The sequence below is a fragment of the Argopecten irradians genome, chromosome 6, assembly GCF_041381155.1.
Source record: "Argopecten irradians isolate NY chromosome 6, Ai_NY, whole genome shotgun sequence".
Lineage (NCBI taxonomy): Eukaryota > Metazoa > Mollusca > Bivalvia > Pectinida > Pectinidae > Argopecten > Argopecten irradians.
Genome location: NC_091139.1, coordinates 15547893 through 15569531, shown reverse-complemented (window position 1 = coordinate 15569531; position 21639 = coordinate 15547893). Strand labels below are relative to the sequence as shown.

The following is a 21639-nucleotide window of genomic DNA, read 5'->3' as shown; positions in this document are numbered from 1 at the left end:
ACAAATGCATTTAGTCTTTTTTGTTATAATGACAAATGATATAACTTAAATTTCATTTTTTACGAAACCATCAATATGTCGACGTGAAATAAGTGCTTGCAGTGCAAGGTTAAATGAAGATATATAATGATCCAGATTCTACTTTCGATTTACTATATGTTTATACAGGGCGACTAGTATTGAGATTTCTCAAACATGCTTTGTCATACATATACATAGATTTCAACACGTCGGATCTACAATGACACTGCGTCTTTGAAGGTAACATTCACATATGGATAGACTGATGTATTTATTTTATCACTGGGTAGCCCTGCTAAATAGGAAAACAGTTCTAGCCTAATGCACTTGGCATACAAAGTATTAGTTGTACTACCTACAATATAATGTACATGTAGATTCATCTCATCACAGAAGTAACTCTCTTGACTTGGGGGTTAGAAGGATTCTGTACTTACATGTATGACTCTAAGGGATTTTTTGACAGAGAAAGTCATTGAGATGGAATTACTAAATGCCCCATGAAGTTTTTTATTTAAAGTTGTCATGTTTTGTGTCTCCCCCATCTTAGTCATATTTCAGGTTTTTAAAAAGTACTGGATTGGTGAAATCTAAATGTGTATGCAACTTGTATAAGGAAGGTATTATGGAGGTTGAACAAGAGGAAGGGGATGCAGAAGATTGGTAAGTACATGTACATGTAGGTTTCAAACCCATTTAATAATCAGCAGAATTTTAACCATACATGTACTAGAACATTGCTAGCAGTGAAGGCTATATGTTTTATACAATTGATAGGATAGAAATATTACTGTAGGGAATTATAGGCAAAGTTTTTCTTTTGCCATTATCAAGATTTTTTTGAAAGTCTATACATAACTTCTTGAGCCCTTAAGAAAACTGCACATTTATAGAAATTAGTCTTCAAGTTTTAAATCAGTTCTGAATGCACTGGCTGTACCCAACAACTGAACATCTCTTGGGGGAAGCTGAACTTGAAAAGTGTCCATATTAATATATACAATATATACATGTAAATTTCCATGTACAATATATAACTTACATGTACAATGTATACTAACTTGATTTATTTTAGAATCATGCAGGTACAAAGTTGATATTTTGTTCTACAGTTACTATCATAAGTTTCACTTCAGCTCAAAATAATAAAAGTAAGGTATTGCAATCTAATTAAAATTAGAACTTCTATGTCGCTCTCCGTCCGCTGGACGGTACGGAAAGCGACATAGAAGTTCTAATTTTAATTAGATTGTAAGGTATTGTAACTTGAAACAATATAATTAAGGTAATCATTAATGCAATGAGCAACTTTATTTGATTTTGTTTCTGATTACAGGCCTCCATATCTACTGGAGGAGCTGCCTTCTGAGGCCCTATTGGAGATATTCCAGCACCTGGACTGGTACAATCTCGTCAATGTATCCCAGACCTGTTCACGATTCAGGGACCTGTGTCTAATGGCCACATTATGGTAATTACATTAACTAATAATAAATTAACATGCTCACGATTCAGGGGCCTGTGTCAAATAGCCACACATTATGGTAAACCAATATTGATCAATTTATGATTCTAGGTCCTCTGTCTATTTAGCCACATTATAATAACTAACTCATAACATATGATAACTAACTCATAACAAGGTATTATGCCAATTCCAATCATTGGCATCAATGTGATTCAACTAAAAAGAACTGATGTAAAAGCATACTTGAAAACTGTAAAAATGTATGCATCAAGCACCACTGCAAATGAAATATGCTGAAAAATTGTAAATTTTGAACATTATTTTCTTTTTGGATGGGTTTTTTTTCAGGTTAAAAATGAAACAGTTGGACTTTAGATACTGTGCTATACCCTATGATAACAAGATTCTACAGATAATGTCTAGGTGTCCTAATATTGGTAAGTCTTAAAGGTAAAGGATTCTTCCAAAAAACCCCATCTGGTAAATGACTAAAATCTGTCCCATTATCTGCTCTAGGTTATTAACTCATTCACCCCTGAAGTCAATTTAGACTCCTCTAAATCAAAGACTAGACCAGTCCATTATGACATTGCAGGGGTGAATAAGTAAGGTCCTTATGTATGAACAAACTAATATTGGTGTTGACTGAATCAGGTGTTGAAGTCTTCCAAAGTCACATATCACCTCTCGGTTGTGAGTTTGAAACCCACATGGACAGTTACCTGGTACTTAACTTAGGTTGGTATTTTCTCCTGGTAAACAATCTTTCCATCTACTCCTAAATCTGGCACGAAAATAACCTGATGTAAAATAACCTCGCTAAACTGATGTGTATCTGCTTTTAAGTTTTCTCCCTAGCAATGACATATATTTGCATGCTTAGGGACTTGACCCAAATCCTCAACCAATACCATGTATGTTACCACTAGTAGTTACTTAAACTTTAAAAAACAATACATCTAAGAATGGATTTGAAATAAAGTGTACCAATACAGATATTTTTGAACCTATGGTTGGAGATCTGTGCCATGGGGCAATGCTCATTAATGTCTTCCTTAATCCAGGATTTGGGTTTTACTGTTTTCACTACCTAAAATGGAAAAAATCTGTAGAAGTATAAAGTTCCTCATTATTATGATTTTTAATACAGAGGTGCTGTACCTTGGGGACATCCTATTGGAAGAACCAGAGGAAGACATAGACATGTTAGACACAAATCTCCTCGGCATTGACAAGTTCTTCCTCGATGTTCTAAGACAGAATGTCCACATCAAAAAACTTCATCTCAGCATGCATGGAGTAAATAATCGATGTGGTAGGTATATATGTGATTTTAACCCTCAGTGATTCATCAGAGGTATTTACCTTTCCCTCACTTTATGAGTGATCTATCAGAGTTACTTCCCTCTCTCTCACTCCACCAGTGGATCTATCAGAGTTACTTCCCTCTCTCTCACTCTATCACCAGTGGATCTATCAGAGTTACTTCCCTCTCTCTCTCACTTCCTTTTCACTCATCAGTGGATCTATCAGAGTTACTTCCCTCTCTCTCACTCCACCAGTGGATCTATCAGAGTTACTTCCCTCTCTCTCACTCCACCAGTGGATCTATCAGAGTTACTTCCCTCTCTCTCACTCCATCAGTGGATCTATCAGAGTTACTTCCCTTTCTCTCACTCCATCAGTGGATCTATCAGAGTTACTTCCCTCTCTCACTCCATCAGTGGATCTATCAGAGTTACTTCCCTTTCCCTCACTCCATCAGTGGATCTATCAGAGTTACTTCCCTTTCTCTCACTCCATCAGTGGATCTATCAGAGTTACTTCCCTCTCTCTTACTTCGTCAGTGATCTATCAGAGTTACTTCCCTCTCTCTTACTCCGTCAGTGTTCTATCGGTGTTACTTCCCTCTCTCTCACTCCATCAGTGATCTATCAGAGTTACTTCCCTTTCTCTCACTCCATCAGTGATCTATCAGAGTTACTTCCCTTTCTCTCACTCCATCAGTGGATCTATCAGAGTTACTTCCCTCTCTCTTACTCCGTCAGTGTTCTATCAGAGTTACTTCCCTTTCCCTCACTCCATCAGTGGATCTATCAGAGTTACTTCCCTTTCTCTCACTCCATCAGTGGATCTATCAGAGTTACTTCCCTTTCCCTCACTCCATCAGTGGATCTATCAGAGTTACTTCCCTTTCTCTCACTCCATCAGTGGATCTATCAGAGTTACTTCCCTTTCTCTCACTCCATCAGTGGATCTATCAGAGTTACTTCCCTCTCTCTCACTCCATCAGTGATCTATCAGAGTTACTTCCCTCTCTCTCACTCCATCAGTGATCTATCAGAGTTACTTCCCTTTCTCTCACTCCATCAGTGGATCTATCAGAGTTACTTTCCTCTCTCTTACTCCGTCAGTGATCTATCAGAGTTACTTCCCTCTCTCTTACTTCGTCAGTGTTCTATCAGTGTTACTTCCCTTACTAACACAGTGTTATAAAGGGAAGTAACTATGATAGATATTTTGATGGGTTTTGAATTTTGTTACATGGATTGTAAAATTAGTACTGTTTACATATCTTTTAACTAAAGTCAGATGTTAAAACTTTCCAATTCATTTCATTGTCTAAAAGTTTGATTTCTCAAAAAATTCTGAAAGTGAAGGTCAACCCAAGTGTTATCATTTGTTGTGATGATACATGACTTTTAAGTTGGTGGCTTTCCTACACCAACTGAACATGTTACATTTCTGATTATGGTGACATTTATATTGTATATTGTTTACAGTGGAGGCCATCTGTGCTAAGTGTACAGAACTACAACACATTGTGGTAGAGGATAGTGACCACATGGACCGAGACGCACTCACTGACCTTGTCACTAGTATACCACGGCTACAGGAGCTTCACATTCATAAGTACGTTAGGTGACCTTTCAGGTCTACGACCTTTGATGACGACTTTAACCATAGATATTTTAGATATTTTATTGTAAACCAACTTCCTTTTGCGGCTACTAAGTGAAATGAAGTACACAGAAATTTTCATGGACTCAAAAAGTGTATTGAAATATCTTTCAATATTATCAAAGTGAATACTAATTTACAAAGATAAATTTTTGAAAAATAATCTGAAATGCAAAAATTACAAAAGTGATTGATTCGCATACGAAATTAAATTTGATTACAGTTTTTTAATTTAAAGATACCATATGTAGCAAGTATTTTACACATTATCTAACTTTATTTCTTAATGGTATGATTTATGATGTCCATGCTAGTATGCACAAGGAGTTTTATCAAAAGGTCTTTTATTCCTAGTTGTGATTGGTTTTTGATTATATATCATGTAATATTTTCAGTTGCTCATCTGTGATGTTCCCAGAAATAGTACATCAGGATCCTTCTAAAAAGCTGGCTCTTACCCGACTAAGGTGAGGTATTTCTCACTTTCTTTTTATAAATTATGACATTTAAATTCATTGGTGCCTATATATAATTAGTGTTAGACCTATAATTTTGGCACTCTTCGTTTACAAAGTGGAATTAATTATCAAACCCTGTTAGTCACTGTATGTTGTATATTAGCTTGACAGGGATGGCAATTTCTTCTGAGGATGTTAGCATCCTTCTCCGGAACTGTCCAGAGCTGTGTGACCTTGACCTCAGTGAAACCTACGACATATACAGCTTTCCTAATGATGTATTACCTGTAAGTATGCTAAAGATTAACATACAATATAGCTTGACGGTGATAATGTAAAGGTTATTCAGTTTCAAAAGTTTGGGGTTTTGCTATAGAACAATTAACACAAAACGTTTATTTCTGTCATTTTTGTTTTTCCTCCTTAAGTTTATCAATCAGGTTCTACCAGTACAGTCAAAATTGTTTAAAGAGACCTTCCAAGGGAGATTGAAAAATAGGTCATATATAATAGTTGGTCTCTTAATTGAATCGCCCTTAAATACATGTATCATTGTATATTGGGACATGTTTTGACAGTTTTGTTGTACTTCGACATACCAGGTAATATATATTATAAAAAAACATTACATTGTATATGCCATTTAGATATTTCTGGAATGATCACGCAATGCCTCTAATATATTCTGTTACAACATTATTTAATTTCTATGTCTATATACACAGACCCAGAGGAGTGCCTTGGATACCCTACAGACACTTAGACTACGGAATAGTCAAGGTTAGTCCTATATCGTTAATATTTCAGAGTTGCATGCTAAGCATTGTGAAAGGTTATGAGAGATTGCATAATCAAATGATTTTCCATAAACGACAATGTTAATGTTTGCTACTCTTTAGTGCTGATTTTGTAGGTCGTCTCATACAACCATATATTGTATTGAATTCCTCACTAAAAAAATGGTCCTCTTCATTATCTCTGTGATAACAAAAACAGACTTGAAAAAATCTAAAATTTCTTAGCAGATTTTACTTCTTCATACTGCGCCCAACCCATTAAACCTTTAAGATTAGTGCTACCTAAATAGCCAATCAGCAAGCTCAGAAGCATTGACCTCTCTATCAAATCTTTGCCCAAAAGGAATTTTCAGAAATTTATTTATGGGTTGGATTTGCAGTAACTATGATTGATATAAAGGACAGAACAATACTTCAAATAAAAAGAAAATCTCAATAATATGGATAAACTAATTTTAAAGAACATCTAATTTTATTATTAAATTCAAAATTGTAATTTACCAATATACCCACAGGACTGGAGGAACTGACCATTGGTCACTGCCCACAGCTGAGGATGGTGGACGTATGTGGTTGTGTTGATCTTACCTCTCTCACACTTTCATGTCCTAAAGGTAAATATTGTCTTTCTTTCCGAATTGCAGACATCTGTAGTACATGTACACAGTGAAATTTGATTTTACATCATCATGACAGAATGTTCAATATGAGATCAGAAGACTCTCATGTCCAAAGATAACTAAATGCAGCCTATATGTTGATCAATAAAAACCAAAAATCTTTGTTTATTTACCTACTTTAAAATTTCAAAATGAAATTATTGTTGGCTTGGAAACTTATAACCTTATTTCGTTAAATCTCTAATATATCTATGTGCGAAAAAGTGCCACGCAGGTAACGCGACAATTATCACACGGAGACCAAATCATTGACTTAGTTGATCATTCTATAAACAAAGTATGAAAATATCCATGTTTACAGAGCTTGAAATTTGACTTTTATGTTAATTTTGACCTTGTTTTTACACTATAGTTGAGGAAGTACTACTGGAGGACACCATTGAACTAAAGAAACTTTTATTGTCACCTTGTAATATGTCCAAGGTCAAGGTCACAGACCATTCAAGCTTGAAGACTTTGGAGGTCACCAGCCCTGTCCTTGAGTCTGTCAGTCTTTGTAACTGTCCATTGTGAGTAAATTTAATTGTTTAGAGTATCTGAAGAAAATTTAAAATATTATTTCTTAATATGATAGATTACTGTACTTGTATATGTCATAAGTTATGTGACTGTAAACATGTGGTTTGTCAAATGACACCAATGTGATAGATTTGGCACCTTGTTACCCTATATCATTCCTTTGCACAATTCCTATAATGAGCTATGTTTCCATAAAAAAAAAAAAAAAAAAAAAAATACATTGCATAAGTTCTGTGTTTTAATTAATGTTACTAATGCATCATACATGTTTGTAGGTTTATTTGAATGATTTTTACAGCTTGATTAATCAAACCTGACGGTTTTCAATAGATTACTGAAGAAAAAGTAACATGTCAAAATTTTCGCCCAGTTATGGCAAATATGACTTTAATCAAAGTTTTGCTTTTTATCCCCCGCCCAACAAATGGGTTCCGTCCGTCCGTCCGTCTGTCCGTCCGTACGAATGGTTTCCGGAGCATAACTCTGAAACCAGTAGAGATATTTCCACGAAACTTCATACACACATTGTTCTTATGGTCTAGTAGTGCCTTTTGCTATTTTTAGGTTTTCATTTTTTGCACTTTTTCCGTAACCATGGAAACATTGCTGAAAATGTACCAGGTTCGTTTCCGGAGCATAACTCTAAAACCAGAAGAGATATTTCCACGAAACTTCATAGACACATTGGTCTTATGGTCTAGTAGTGCCTTTTGCTATTTTAAGGTTTTTCACTTTTTGTACTTTTTTATGTAACCATGGAAACATTGCTGAAAATATCATATTTTTGTACCAGGTTCGTTTCCGCAGCATAACTGGAAAATCGGTTGAGATATATGCATGGAACTCCATAGGCACATTAGTCTTATGGTCTAGTAGTGCCTTTTGCTATTTTAAGGTTTTCACTTTTTGTACTTTTTTCTGTAACCATGGAAACATTGCTGAAAATGGCAGATTTTTGTGTAAGAATCGTTTCCGGAGCACAACTCTAAAACCAGCTGAGATATTTCCATGAAACTTCATAGACACATTGTTCTTATGGTCTAGTAGTGCCTTTTGCTATTTTTAGGTTTTCACTTTTTGTGCTTTTTTCTGTAACCATAGAAACATTGCTGAAAATATCATATTTTTGTAGCAGGTTCATTTCCGGAGCATAACTCTAAAACCAGCAGAGATATTTCCACGAAACTTCATAGACACATTCTTTTTATGGTCTAGTAGTACCTTTTGCTATTTTGAGGTTTTCATTTTTTGCACTTTTTCCGTTACCATGGAAACATTGCTGAAAATATCATGGTAAATGGTAAATGTTACTTTGCAAAACTCCACCCATCTTTGTGTATATAGTCTAATATAAATGTCAAGGCTGTATACCTGATTCAACAATTGCAGCCCCGCTCTACTTGAATTATACTCCCATCATTCTTTAGCTCAACTTCCTTTTTCCTGTTTTTTTTCATACACAGAAGTCTCCACAATCAAACTTACTTCAGCTTTGATATCTCCATTAGCGGGGGATCTGAATGACTATGTCCTTGTTATTATTAAGAGACAGTATTCTTGTTGATTTCTTGGATTTCATTTGGTCCTGGTGTTATATTAAATGACAAACATTAAAATCAAAATTTATGATCAATATCATAATATCATCTACTTTGTATGTTTCAGATTATCAACAGATACCTTGGTATCGTGTGTGAAGGAACGTCATTTTATCACCGAACTCATCCTCAATAAATGTATCAACATTCCGCCGGAGGACGTCAATTTCCTCATACTACCAGCTGTATGTGTTATTTAAATCTTCAGTTTAGTTCCTTAATTATAAGATGGGTATTTATTCTGAGATTCTGGTTTTACATTAATTTATGACTGTTTATTGATATTTAGAATTCTGCATTGACTGATGGAAATTGACCAAATGGAATTCTTAATGATCTTTGAAAACGAAAAGTTCAGAATGTCTTCAGGAGTGAATAAGTTAAGTAAGTAACTGGTGAAAGAGAGATTAAAATTACGGGACTATTTAGTTGCTGAATTATTACATTTTTCAAACAATATTGAGTTTGTGATATTTCACAATGTATACATCATCGTTTGATAAATTTGTTTGCTATGTTACTGGTATTGCTTCTAATCATTCCTTAAAAATAAGTTTTTCTGTTGAAACATTTTATAATTTTGATGCTTTTTATATTTTAGTTTCCAAACTTACAAACTTTGTCATACAGCGGCCATGCCTGGAGTGATGTTCATATAACCAGTTCACAAATCAACACCCTTATGTTCGGAGTAAGTAGATTAGTTAGTCCTTAATTACAGTCTGATCCGGATATAATGAAATCCAGGGGACCCTATGAATTTGTTCATAATAAGTGGGTTTCAATATAACCGTGTTGGCATTTGTGTAGGACATCTCGAGTTACTTCCCTTGTTAGACGTAGATCCGACCATCAACAACGACAACAAGAAAATAAAAATGAAATTTTATTTTAGTAAACAAATTTTTTAAAAATACATAGATTATGTGGGATTCTGGAAGGGGATTGTATACTTGTTTATATTAAGCGGGATTTCAATATATCCGAGTTCAATATAAGTAGGTTAGAATGTACTTCTATGAATTGTGAATAATGAACATGTTAAGTACGCTACACGATACTTGAATTTTGACTAACAAATACAGGTACATAAAGCATGAAATTGTAGTAAGGGGGCCTATTTGAACAAGTAACTAATTAGCCATTGCATAATATTTTTAATCGAAAGAAACTTGTATGGCATGGAGAGATAATAAGACAACTACATAACTACATTCATTGAAACTAAATGACATTATAATATTCCAATTGGTATCCATATTCAGTACAGTAAAACCCCTATAACTTGAACAGCAGGCGGGGACCAGGTCAATAGTTCGAGGAATACGGGATATTCAACTCATCCGAGGTTGGTCACAGTCGACAGTCAAAATGTCCGGTGTCAAACTATGACAAAAATTGTACGGCAATGACATTTTAATTACCCTATCTTTCAGCATTTTGGATTTTTTTTATTCAAGTGTTTTATTGATATCAATATCAAGTTGAAAAAAAATATGTAAAACATAAATTGAGCGTTTGAAAATGCTTACAAGAAAGCCCTCAATCAAATGTCATTCACAGCAGAGTAGTCGATCGTCATCTAGGTTAATGTACAATCCAAATTGGTCAACAAGGAGTACATTTTCTATTATTTTAAAATTATCACAAATCATTTAAAACATTTACAAAGTACATACTTACGTTAAAGTTATTAACCAGCATTACTACGGACTTAAGAAACGATATCTATAGATGTCTATTTTGTAAAAGCGTTAGGTTACATGTGTTCACGAGTAACATTACAAAATACAATATACCAGTACATGTGTTCACGAGTAAAGTTACAAAACACAATATACCGGAAAAGATACGGAACTCACTGATAAAATGTACTTTGTATATTGTTTGATATCATTTACATCTTTCGATAAATAACTTTGTGTTAGCCTGTCAAATGAAAACAACAAAGAAACTTTAAAAAAATACACTTATATAATTAGGCGGACTTCAGTAATATCTTCCACCTCTTTTGTCATTTAACAATGCGTACTTTCAAAATGGATCAACAACTTCTGTATCTTTGTATTTCCAGCAAAGATTATTACGAGAGGAACATCAATAATTTAATGTCTTTTCTGAAATGTTCAAATAAAGTTAGCATCAAACAACTGTCGATCGGTGCAGTTAGGTGTGATACAGGTAATAATTTCAAGGGCCGAACACTTTTTCGACGAATACATGGCTAAATACTATGTATTTGATAAAACAGGGACATATTTCTGTTCTAGAAATGAGGGGTATTCGATGAATAGCTGTTCGAGTAATCCAGGGTTTTAATACATAGATAATATAGGGACACGGTCGGGACCATACGACCAGTACGAATAGGGGGTAATCGAGGAATCCGGGTTCGAGTTAAAGGGGTTATACTGTATTTACATATGGAGTACTTTTTTAATGGGTTTGATAGAGAAAAGCTTTATAAACCTTCAGCACACAGCTGTTTCAGTCTTTTAAGCCTATTGCAAAGGTGTTGATTCTTATATATATTGTACTTAGAGACATGTGTTTGTAAAATTTACAATTGATGAGGTAAGAAGATTTGGTGTAACAGTGTGGATGTATCCTCCATAGATAATGAGAGGTTCTATTTATACAGGACTGTGTTAACGTGACAGGGCTCCCCGTCAATATTCCGTCGCTACAGAGGCTGTCTGTGTTCCGCTGTCGTGACATCACCGAGAGCGAACTCATCAATGGGCTGCTGTTTGGGAACCAGGTCAGTTTACCTCACAACTTTTACTAGTATTTATTATCAGATTACAGAAGCATTAATACCAGTTATTATTCATATGATATCAGTAATTAATAGAATCATACATGGGTTGATTCTGTGGACAGGTATCACAAATCTCTAGAAGAGCTTAATAACTGAACATTATTTAGTAGCCTGGAAAGACATCCCTGATTTTCCAGAGGTTACTATCACTATCGTCATATTTACCCTGGACTATGCCATGGCAAAACTAAAGGCTTAGTGTGTGAATAGATGATACAGGTAGTTAGGCCCTTTAATGTACATGCAGAGAATCGAATAATGGTACACTATTTAGCTTTGAAGTTGGGCATCGCTCTCTGTTAATCTTCATACTATAGGCCTGTAACCTAGTACAGATTAACAGAAACCTTCACTCACTTTGGGGAGATACAGGATAATCTCAACCCAAGATTTAAGATTCTTAAATTCTCAAACACAAGGCTTTGTCGAGTGTTTGACAGCTGAAGAATCTTATCATGAGGGTTCGGATCACCTGACCACGCATTAACATGTGAATGATTCTTTTTCTCTTACCCTGTGCACCACTTTGTGTCTCACATGTTAACAAAAGAAAGTTAACCAAACTTTAGCAGAAATGTCTTATTTTGTGAGTGTCATGAAATCTGTTCTACTTATGACATAATAAGCATGATAAATTGAAGTAAAATAGGGTTGAGTTTATGGTTGTTGGAAGTGATTTTAGACATCAATCTTGTCTAAAAGTATTGAAGATTCATTTTAGTTGTTTAGAATGCTAATTCCATAAACATATTCTTTAGGCTGCTGATAACCACAACAAGCTGACTCCTACTGGGAAGACCCAGGTGACCTTGAAGCCATTCTCCCACAACACAGGGACCCCAAACCTACAGGAGCTCACCCTGAAGGAAATGGCCGGAGTCCATGGCAGTATTCTATCGGGGGCTATATCAAATTTTCAGGATCTTACTGGATTAGAACTGATCAGTTGTCAATGTCTTACCCAGTAAGTTTAACTCATTAGAAAAAATAATTATCTAGTGTGATACTGTCTTGCTGAGAAACTATTATTTCCTTTTCTCCAGAATCAAAACTACCTAAATTTTGGCTTTTACTTTGAGTTTTACAAAGGGATGACCTTGAAATTTGGTGATGGTCAAAGTGTGTAAAAATACTGAAAAAATAATAAGAAATGAGCCATTGAAGGCCATAAAATCTCTTTTGATTTTATTATCAATGATCTATTCAATCCTGTGTAGTGGTGTTGGATTTATGTTTTAGCTTTAGATTAATTGATTTTAAATTATAATTAATGTTTTGTTGTAAGGTTGAGTTTAAGCTCCTGTACTAGCTTGACCCATGTTGTGGTCGGGAGCTGTAACAGACTATCCACAATGACCATTCAACCATCAGCACCCTGTATCCAAACTGTAGAATTGAAGGTAAGTATTCAATGTTACTTGGGAGTTATCTCCACTTACTCTTTCGTCAACAGACTAGGGAGTTACTTCCCATTACCCCTTCATCAATTCCCTTCACCACTTCATCAGCAATTGGAACTCCTCGGATGTAAAACTTAACCTTGGATGTGATAGGTATAAGAATATGTAAGAGAATCAAACATTTTCTTTGCCAGAAAACTTGATTACTCCCTAACTGCACATAAGCAAATGAAGAGTTATTGAAATGTTGAACTTCTATAGTCCTATTTAAGAAACTGAGAGTAACAATTTCTTCTTTAGACCAACAACATACACTTTTCGAGGGGTTTTGTCCTGGTTTGCAACTAGTTGTTATCAAAATAGTCCCTTAGTTTCAAAATGGATGCCCTTGTGTCACATTTGAGGTCAATGTACAATAATTTAATCCGAGGAGTTCTGATTACTTCATCATCTTTATCAATAGATATAGGGAGTTATCTCACCTTACCCCTTCACCTTTATCAATAGATATAGGGAGTTATCTCACCTTACCCCTTCACCTTTATCAATAGATATAGGGAGTTATCTCACCTTACCCCTTCACCTTTATCAATAGATATAGGGAGTTATCTCACCTTACCCCTTCACCTATATCAATAGATATAGGGAGTTATCTCACCTTACCCCTTCACCTTTATCAATAGATATAGGGAGTTATCTCACCTTACCCCTTCACCTTTATTAATAGATATGGATGTTATCTCACCTTACCCCTTCACCTTTATCGATAGACATGTACATGTATTGTTTTAAGAGGACTAAGATCTGGCTAATGTCCAAATGCTGTTAACATTACATAACATTCAATAAAATGTGGACATTGATAATTGAAAACAAAAGTTACAGCAAACTTATTTCAATCTTGATAAAGCATGGTTATGATGCCATCTAGGATTTAATTTTTTTATGTTTTTTAATCAGATATGAGATGTGAATTACATCATAGTGTTCTTGTTAAGATCACATACATTTTTAACTTATTCATCCCTGAAAACACATTAGACTCTTCTAAATAAAAGCTAGACCAGTTCATTATGAAAATTCAGGGGTGGATGATTTAAAATTTTACCTAGTAATGCTAGGAATACTTATTGAAATTTACAGTGGTGTGGAATGATGGACCGGTTCTCCTGTACTGGGAACAAACTTCAATCACTGGACGTAGTGGCCACCAATTTTGTCCACTTTTCTTTATCCAGTAGTTCACTGACCACACTGGCTCTAACCGGTGTTCTCACTCAAACTGGACACTCATTGACCATTAAGTAAGTACTGTTACCTTAATTGTACCCTGACCTTGAATTCCATAAAACAAACAAAATCATAAAGTGTATAGACAAAAATTGGGCATCCTATAAGGAGTTGTTTAGTGTAATGTTTGAGTACATATTTGTCTTGTTATTTAGTTTATTAATGATCCTTTTTCTCCATTTACGATTCCATGATGTTTTTTATCAGTGACAAATTTTGAATACTAAGCATTATGATGTACCTATGTGTTTCTTATATCTCCATTAATGAATTCCATAAATGAAAGTAAAATTTCTCAATTTTAATTGAATTTTTTCAATTTTCTCAATACAAAATTGGAAAAAAATCTATTCTATAATACTGATGTTCTAGGGAGCTAGTAAGGCCAGCAGTATATTACAGCCAGGTTTGACTATTAGAATGGGAGGATAATAGTCTCGCAGAAGTATTAATAAAGATATTTTTAATTATAGTTTATTCACTAACCAATAACAAACTTATTTCCAGCTGTCCACTTCTGTCCTCCCTGTCCCTACAGAAGTGTGACTTACTGACCAGTGTCCAGTTGAGGGACCTGCTGAGTGGTACACCTGTGCTGACCACTGTGGACGTCAGGGGTTCCTCTTCACTGAGGTACAACTGTAAACAGAAGTTGATTTTAGTTCACTGGAAATAGTTATAGTTTTATTTCCCACTATAACATTCTTGTGGTCTATTTATTCGATACATGTATATATATATATACAATCCTATACATGGATTGACATATTTCTGTGCAATACTTAAAGTTGTTGAATAAAAACAACTTTCTTTATATATTTGAGATTAATAAATTCTAGTTATTTCAATTGTTCTGATATTCATCACCATTTAAGAAGGCTTAACTGTAAGAAAGGTTACTTTAAGTAGACAAGAGTTCCGATATCAAAAGTAGACACAACACAAATATACCACAGCCTCCCAAAACAAACTATCACAAGGAGACACAACACAAATATACCACATCCTTCCAAAACACACTATCACAAGGAGACACAACACAAATAAACTACAGTCACCCAAAACACACTGTCACAAGGAGACACAACACAAATATACTGCAGTCACCCAAAACACACTATCACAAGGAGACACAAAACAAATATACTGCAGTCACCCAAAACACACTATCACAAGGAGACACAACACAAATATACTGCAGTCACCCAAAACACATTATCACAAGAAGACACAACATAAATATACTAGTCACCCCAAAACACTATCACAAGGAGACACAACACAAATACACTACAGTCACCCAAAGAACACTATCACAAGGAGACACAACACAAATATACTACAGTCTCCCAAAACACTTCTTCTTTTCACACATGCGACATCAATGGATTGCATACATGAGAGACCATCAAAAATTACCCTGGAAGTTAAAACATAATACCCAACCAGTTAACCAACCAACTTTTAACCATGCTGATAGAATTGCGTCTTTTTACAGTTCTTTAGAGATTCCTGGAGGAGTAAAGTCATGTTATCTGATGGGCCACAGGAGACTCCAACAAATCTCAGTACAACAACCGATACAGATGTCACATATAACTCTTAACAACCTACCAAAGGTAAGGGACCAGGTCATAGCTGGCTCCCAAGGTTCTGATGACTGCTCATACTTATGTTTTGTCGGTTTCCCATTCCTGGTGAATTCCGTCTTTGTATATTACAGAGTAATCTGCACTTGTTTGGAGGTATGGGTGGTTACACTTTTCTGTATTTGCATAATATCTGCACTTGCCGTAAGGTATTAATTACGATGTTTGCAAGCATAACATCATACATTACAGAGAAAACAATGTGAGTTTTTATCACAAAATGATGACATCACAATGGATACCTAACCGCAAGGGAGGTAACTCTGTAAATTAGTTTGTGTGAAAATCAAGCCATTTCTTACAAATATATGACTTTGATTTTGGAAACAACTGACTCACTGATCAGTAACATCCTATAAAGGCATATAACTCTCTAAATAACAAATATGGAATGCAATAAATATAAATCTAACTTGCTGATTGAAACATTTACATATTTTTTTTTTTTTTTTTGTATGTTGTACTTTGTCCAAAGAAATGTGGATGTATGGCAAAGAAAATTTAACGAACCTGTTGATATTTTTACTGTAGTTTGTCCCGAATGAGCGTCTGACCCTCCTTAAGGCATGTGAGGCTACATTAACGGTTTTAGACTTAAGAGCTATACCAGGGGAGACAAATCTGGTACTACAGCTGAGAAATCTGGAATCTCTGACACTGGACCAGGGTCTCTATCTTATTCATCTTGGTACGTCACATTATTACATTGTTAGTTCTTTTTGAAATGCACCTTCAGTATTCTGTAATATTTTACCTTACATAGGAGAAGGAATGTTGGTCAATATCAATATTTTTTTCATATATTCTTATGAATTAATCAATTTCAAAGTGAAATATCTTTTTCAATCTAATTTTAGAAATCCTGTGCCCCAAGTTGACATACCTAAGGATCCAGGTAGGTTTGATACCAGTACAGTATATTTTAGCAATCTTGCACCTCTAAATTTCATTCACAAAATGAAATTTTGGTACCCCTTGTTCAGTTTGAGATTAATACCAAAACAATTGTCTTGGATATTATGAAAATAAACCATTACCAGGATAGAAACGTTTTCATACTGAAATCGTGTATTTGGAGAGAGAAACAGAAAATGTTGGTTATTTTGAATAAGACTTGCTTTGATAACCCATGATCACCATCTTGTATACAGGGCTGTCCTAAGTTATGGCATCTTACCATAGAACTGGACCGACTGTCCCAGCTACAGGTCACACACAGCTCACCACTGCTGGCACTGAGGTCTATGGATCTACATACCTCACACGTCACCTACCTGGCCAAGGTCATAGCTTATGTAAGTATACAGAGGATTTGTGTGTTCCTGTCATGAACTGGGAGAGAGATGTAGTGTTACCTGTGTCTGTTTAACGTCCTATTAACAGCCAGGATCATGTAAGGACGTACCCAGAGAAAAACCACCGACCAGTGGTCAGTACCTGGCAATTACCCCACATGGGATTCAAACCCGCATCCCAGAGGTGGAAGACTTATGGTAATATGTCAGGACATCTCAACCACTTGGGCACCGCGACCCTGTAAATGGTCACTTCTCATCGTATCCGAGTCTGATTCATATACCGGCAAAAAAAAATATTTTACTGTCAACGCAATAATAGTGTGAACAGTTTCTGTTGATAACTACATCAGGATACTGTCGTTGTTACCTGGCATTATGTCGCTACACTCTCGATAACTTGGTCACAGTGTTGGTGATGTTATCTCGACAGTGCCGGCACTTTTGTTGCGTCGACAGTAAAATAAATACCAAGTACACATTTCTTGTAAACATATCATCTATGTGTAGACTTTTGTTTTAAGGACATGTATCATTTAACTTGATCACCCCTGAAGTCACATTTAGACTTTTCTAAATCAAAGACTAGACCAATCCATTATAAAATTAAAGGGGTCAAAAAATTAGCTTATAATATGCTCCCCATTACGCCACATAAGACCCCATTCAATTTGACATATTTTGTTGGACATATCCAAACTCAAAACACTAAAAGTTTCAAAATGGAGTTTGTTTTGTGTTGGGTTGAAGGCTACAAATTTGTTTTTTCTGAACTACATTATGATAATTAAGCTATGTTATGATGTTGTGTTTTAGTACTGCCCTAAGCTACAGATGCTGAAGCTGTACAGGACATATGTTACTCAAGGTCAGTAATTGTTTCACAAGGTCAAGTACTTCTTAGCTTGGTATTTGCATTTTACAGAAGTCTTATATTGATCACTTTTACTGCATTTCATAACTGATAATGAGTAAGACTAATTGTATAATGATATTTGAAAACTTTTGTGTAACTTTAAAAGATATTAACTTTTCAGAAATGATAGAAAAGCTGAGTAGTCTCATTCCAACCCTGGAGAGGTTAAGATTATATGGTTGCCAGGGTCACATGGGCACTGAAAGTCAAACTGTGAATTCCATTCTCCGTCCAGATTCTTCATCTCTGCACATCACCAGCGAGAATATTCCAGGCTCCTGACCCCAGCAAGACTATAGAAAAATTGGCATTATCATATATATAATATAAATTTCTCTTGGAAGTCTAACAGCATATCGAAAAAATATGATATAAGGACTAATAAATTGCCAAAAAAGTTGAATCAAAGGTCACTAAAGTGTTTCACACAGAATGAGAAAGTTTCAGCTCTCAGTAAAAATTAATTACTATGATTAGATCACATACTTTCGTACTGCTATGATCAAATGTTGCAGTATAAATAAACAGGGCCCATATTCATGAAAACGTCTTGAGCATCATTTTACAAAAAAAATTATTTTGTGCTTAACATAAAACATCTATTACCGGTACAAAAATGTGGTAAACTACTATTTCTTTTAAATTATACAATAACATTAATATTTAAAGTCTACAACATCTGAAATTTTACTTTCTATATCTAAGTAATGCTCAGTATATATGATGTGCTCAAAAATGGCACCAAAAATAAAATGTTTATTTCATCTTAAGTCTGCATTGTGATACATCAGAATTTTTTTCAGATATTTCGATGCTCACTGACATTTAGGTTAAATTTCCAAACTCACTTCGTAAAATTTTAAGTTTAATGATGGTTTTTAAAAAATCATGCTCACCAAGCACATGCTCAAGACATTGTAATAAATATAGGTCTTGGATCACCTTTCATCATGGGACCTGGGTTTCCAATTCTGATTTGATATGAAAAGTACAATTATGTTTGTTCAACCATCTCACGACATTACCTCCCCATCTTTATTTGAATCGGGCTTTACATAGATAAAAAAATGAACCTGTACACAAACCTGAGGACATTTATTTTCAATCTGAGGCTATGAATTTTAAAAAGAATATCAACAACATTTTTTTTTCATGCTATTTGTTCTTAAGGGATTAGGGAATTTTTATCAAATTTAAAGTTTATACATTATATTTTGTATTTGTTGAATTATCGCTACAATTAACCAATGGCTGAATGATAGGCAGCTGCTTGTTACATTTGCTTCCTGTATATCTGGATTACATTTATCTTAGTATTTAAACCTTAATCCAAGATTTAAATCTAAACTTTTCCTAATCGATGGTACCAATCTGTGTCATTAATTATCTGTATTTAAGGTTGAAAGTCTGTCATTGTGTATTGTCTCCCTGGTACATATGTAAGTGTGTTATATAATCATTTTTAGTGGTCAAAAGTGTAAAAGAGACTTACCCGGTAAGAGTTTACGGAACCCAGTGCCAAACTTGATTTGCCCTCTTCTATTTCTAGAATATAGCTTCCAGACACTCAATTTGTGGCTCTTCTGCTTCTAGAAGTTGGACTTCCATCTATGAGATGGAAGATCTTCCGAGAATAGATGAGCGCAAATCAAATTGAGCTCTGACAAATATAATGAATCTCCATACACGAGTATGATATGGACCAGAAAATCTACCAGACATTGTGTGAAAAAAAATACATATATGTAGATTCAGCATGTTTGTCTGGGTTTTGTAAAGTAGATCTTTTTGCTGAAGATGATTAATCTGTGTATAGCTGTGTTCACCTGTGTAATAAAGTAAGGGGAGGTAATTCCCTTGTCTATTAATCTGTGTATAGCTGTGTTCACCTGTGTGATAGAGTAAGGGGAGGTAATTCCCTAGTCAATTATTTTGTGTATAGCCGTGTTCACCTGTGTGATAGAGTAAGGGGAGGTAATTCCCTAGTCTATTAATCTGTGTATAGCCGTGTTCACATGTGTGATAGAGTAAGGGGAGGTAATTCCCTAGTCTATTAATCTGTGTATAGCCGTGTTCACATGTGTGATAGAGTAAGGGGAGGTAATTCCCTAGTCTATTAATCTTTGTATAGCCGTGTTCACCTGTGTGATATGGACGAAGACAGGTAATCTAACAAATACAGCATTTTGTGAACGAAATAAGATTATAAGTAAATTCAGTATATTTGTCTGGATTCCTGACATGGGTCATTTCAAAAATCAATGTTGGCTTAATATAATTAATATGGCACACTTACTGGTGAGGCAAAAAAAGATGGCATACTTTCCATCCAAAATGCAGACAATTGATGACGTAGATCGATACCTCTGTCAATGACCTTGAATGTCCTTGATATTGATGCCTATCTCGGCTTCCTTCTCTTGTACCAGATTGCATGTATAAGAGAATTACCTGGTGTGGTGAGTTTGTGGTGAATGTGATTTATCTGTGTTGTGATAATTTAACTCCACATTTATGTTATAACAATGTACCTATAACCAATGTTGGTGGTGCACCAGTATGGCGTCATCAACATATTCAATTTGAGATGGAGATTTCTAAAAAGGCTACAAGAGTGGATGTTGTTTGAAGTAAATGTCAGATAATTAGAATGGTGAGAATTTTACATTTTAGTATATATCTTTTTAATTAAACCTACAGATTATTAATGGTTTCATGTCAACCAAAATAACATTATGAAGTTTACTTTTATAAAAGGAATTTGCTGTTCAAGTCTAGTTTGTTATTTCTTTGACCCAAACTTCACACAAGTTGCGTCTCTATTCCTTCACCTGTGGGTTACAAGCCTCTTTTAGACTCCAGAAGGATGCTCGCTGGATGCAGACTAGGCCAGATATTGGCTATATTCGAGGATGCACAACACAAGCAATTCAAACCTTGTTACAACCTGACAATAAAGAAATAATTGTTATTTTTTGTTGATCATTGATGTATAGATATGAACAAACATTTTTTGAAAGATATCTTATATAATGTGCATTATGTTGAAATTTCTATAAAAAAAAGACATTCACACACCAGTGAACAACAAAAAATAACAAGTACTGTACAGTTGATCATGATTGCTAAAATTTGCAAAATATTGAGAAATGATTGAACCATTTATACCCCAGGGCCAAAATCGTTTTAGCCAAGATTGTGAAAATTCTTACGGACATAAACAATAGTTAAATGGTATTTCTTATTCTTTATTTGATTACAGAGTTATCTGTCCTTGCGGGTAGGTATTGATTGTGACGTCATGTTTGTGATTGTAACATCATACTTTTCGGAGAAAATGACGTAATTGAGTCCATAATAATGATGTCATAATGGATACCTATCTGCAAGGGAGCTAACTCTGTAATATGCAAAGATGAAATAGTTCTTTCTTAACAATTCTTACTTTTAATCACAATGAGATATTAATCATTTAATATAAATTTGAATACAGTAGCTCCTTATTATTACGCCATTTTTTGTCCAGAGCCAATTTTGGTGGTATCATGAGTTGACAGAATAACGGTTTACAAAATGTAGGTCCAATTCACGTGCATGTATTCTTGAACCTTAAGCTTTCTGGACACACTACGTGTGCAAGTCTCTCTTGGCAAAATTGTTTATTATAGTAGACAGATAGACGCTGTAGATTCTGTAGTTAATTACTAATATCACAATATCAAATTTCAAACAGACATTGAAAATATTCATACAAGACCATAATGTA

General features: G+C 34.8%; 1 protein-coding gene across 1 annotated transcript; it reads left to right on the top strand.

Moving 5' to 3' along the window:
• Positions 1–135: 135 nt before the first annotated feature.
• Positions 136–20645, top strand: LOC138325132 (uncharacterized). The gene is made up of 24 exons (XM_069270580.1): positions 136–261; positions 583–684; positions 1358–1492; positions 1838–1926; positions 2640–2804; positions 4273–4402; positions 4846–4917; positions 5072–5195; positions 5634–5688; positions 6221–6319; positions 6738–6894; positions 8570–8687; positions 9104–9193; positions 11144–11263; positions 12082–12287; positions 12609–12723; positions 13867–14027; positions 14521–14646; positions 15512–15632; positions 16194–16350; positions 16520–16557; positions 16814–16957; positions 17774–17825; positions 17995–20645. The coding sequence occupies exons 2-24, from the start codon at positions 647–649 to the stop codon at positions 18153–18155; spliced, it is 2673 nt and encodes an 890-aa protein (XP_069126681.1). The 5' UTR covers positions 136–261; positions 583–646; the 3' UTR covers positions 18156–20645.
• Positions 20646–21639: the final 994 nt, after the last annotated feature.

Coding starts and splice junctions, on each gene's coding strand:
- LOC138325132 (XM_069270580.1), top strand. CDS start 647: ATGGAGGTTGAACAAGAGGAAGGGGATGCAGAAGATTG. Junction 5,689..6,220: donor TAGACTACGGAATAGTCAAG/GTTAGTCCTATA, acceptor ATATACCCACAG/GACTGGAGGAACTGACCATT. Junction 15,633..16,193: donor CTCTTAACAACCTACCAAAG/GTAAGGGACCAG, acceptor TTTTTACTGTAG/TTTGTCCCGAATGAGCGTCT.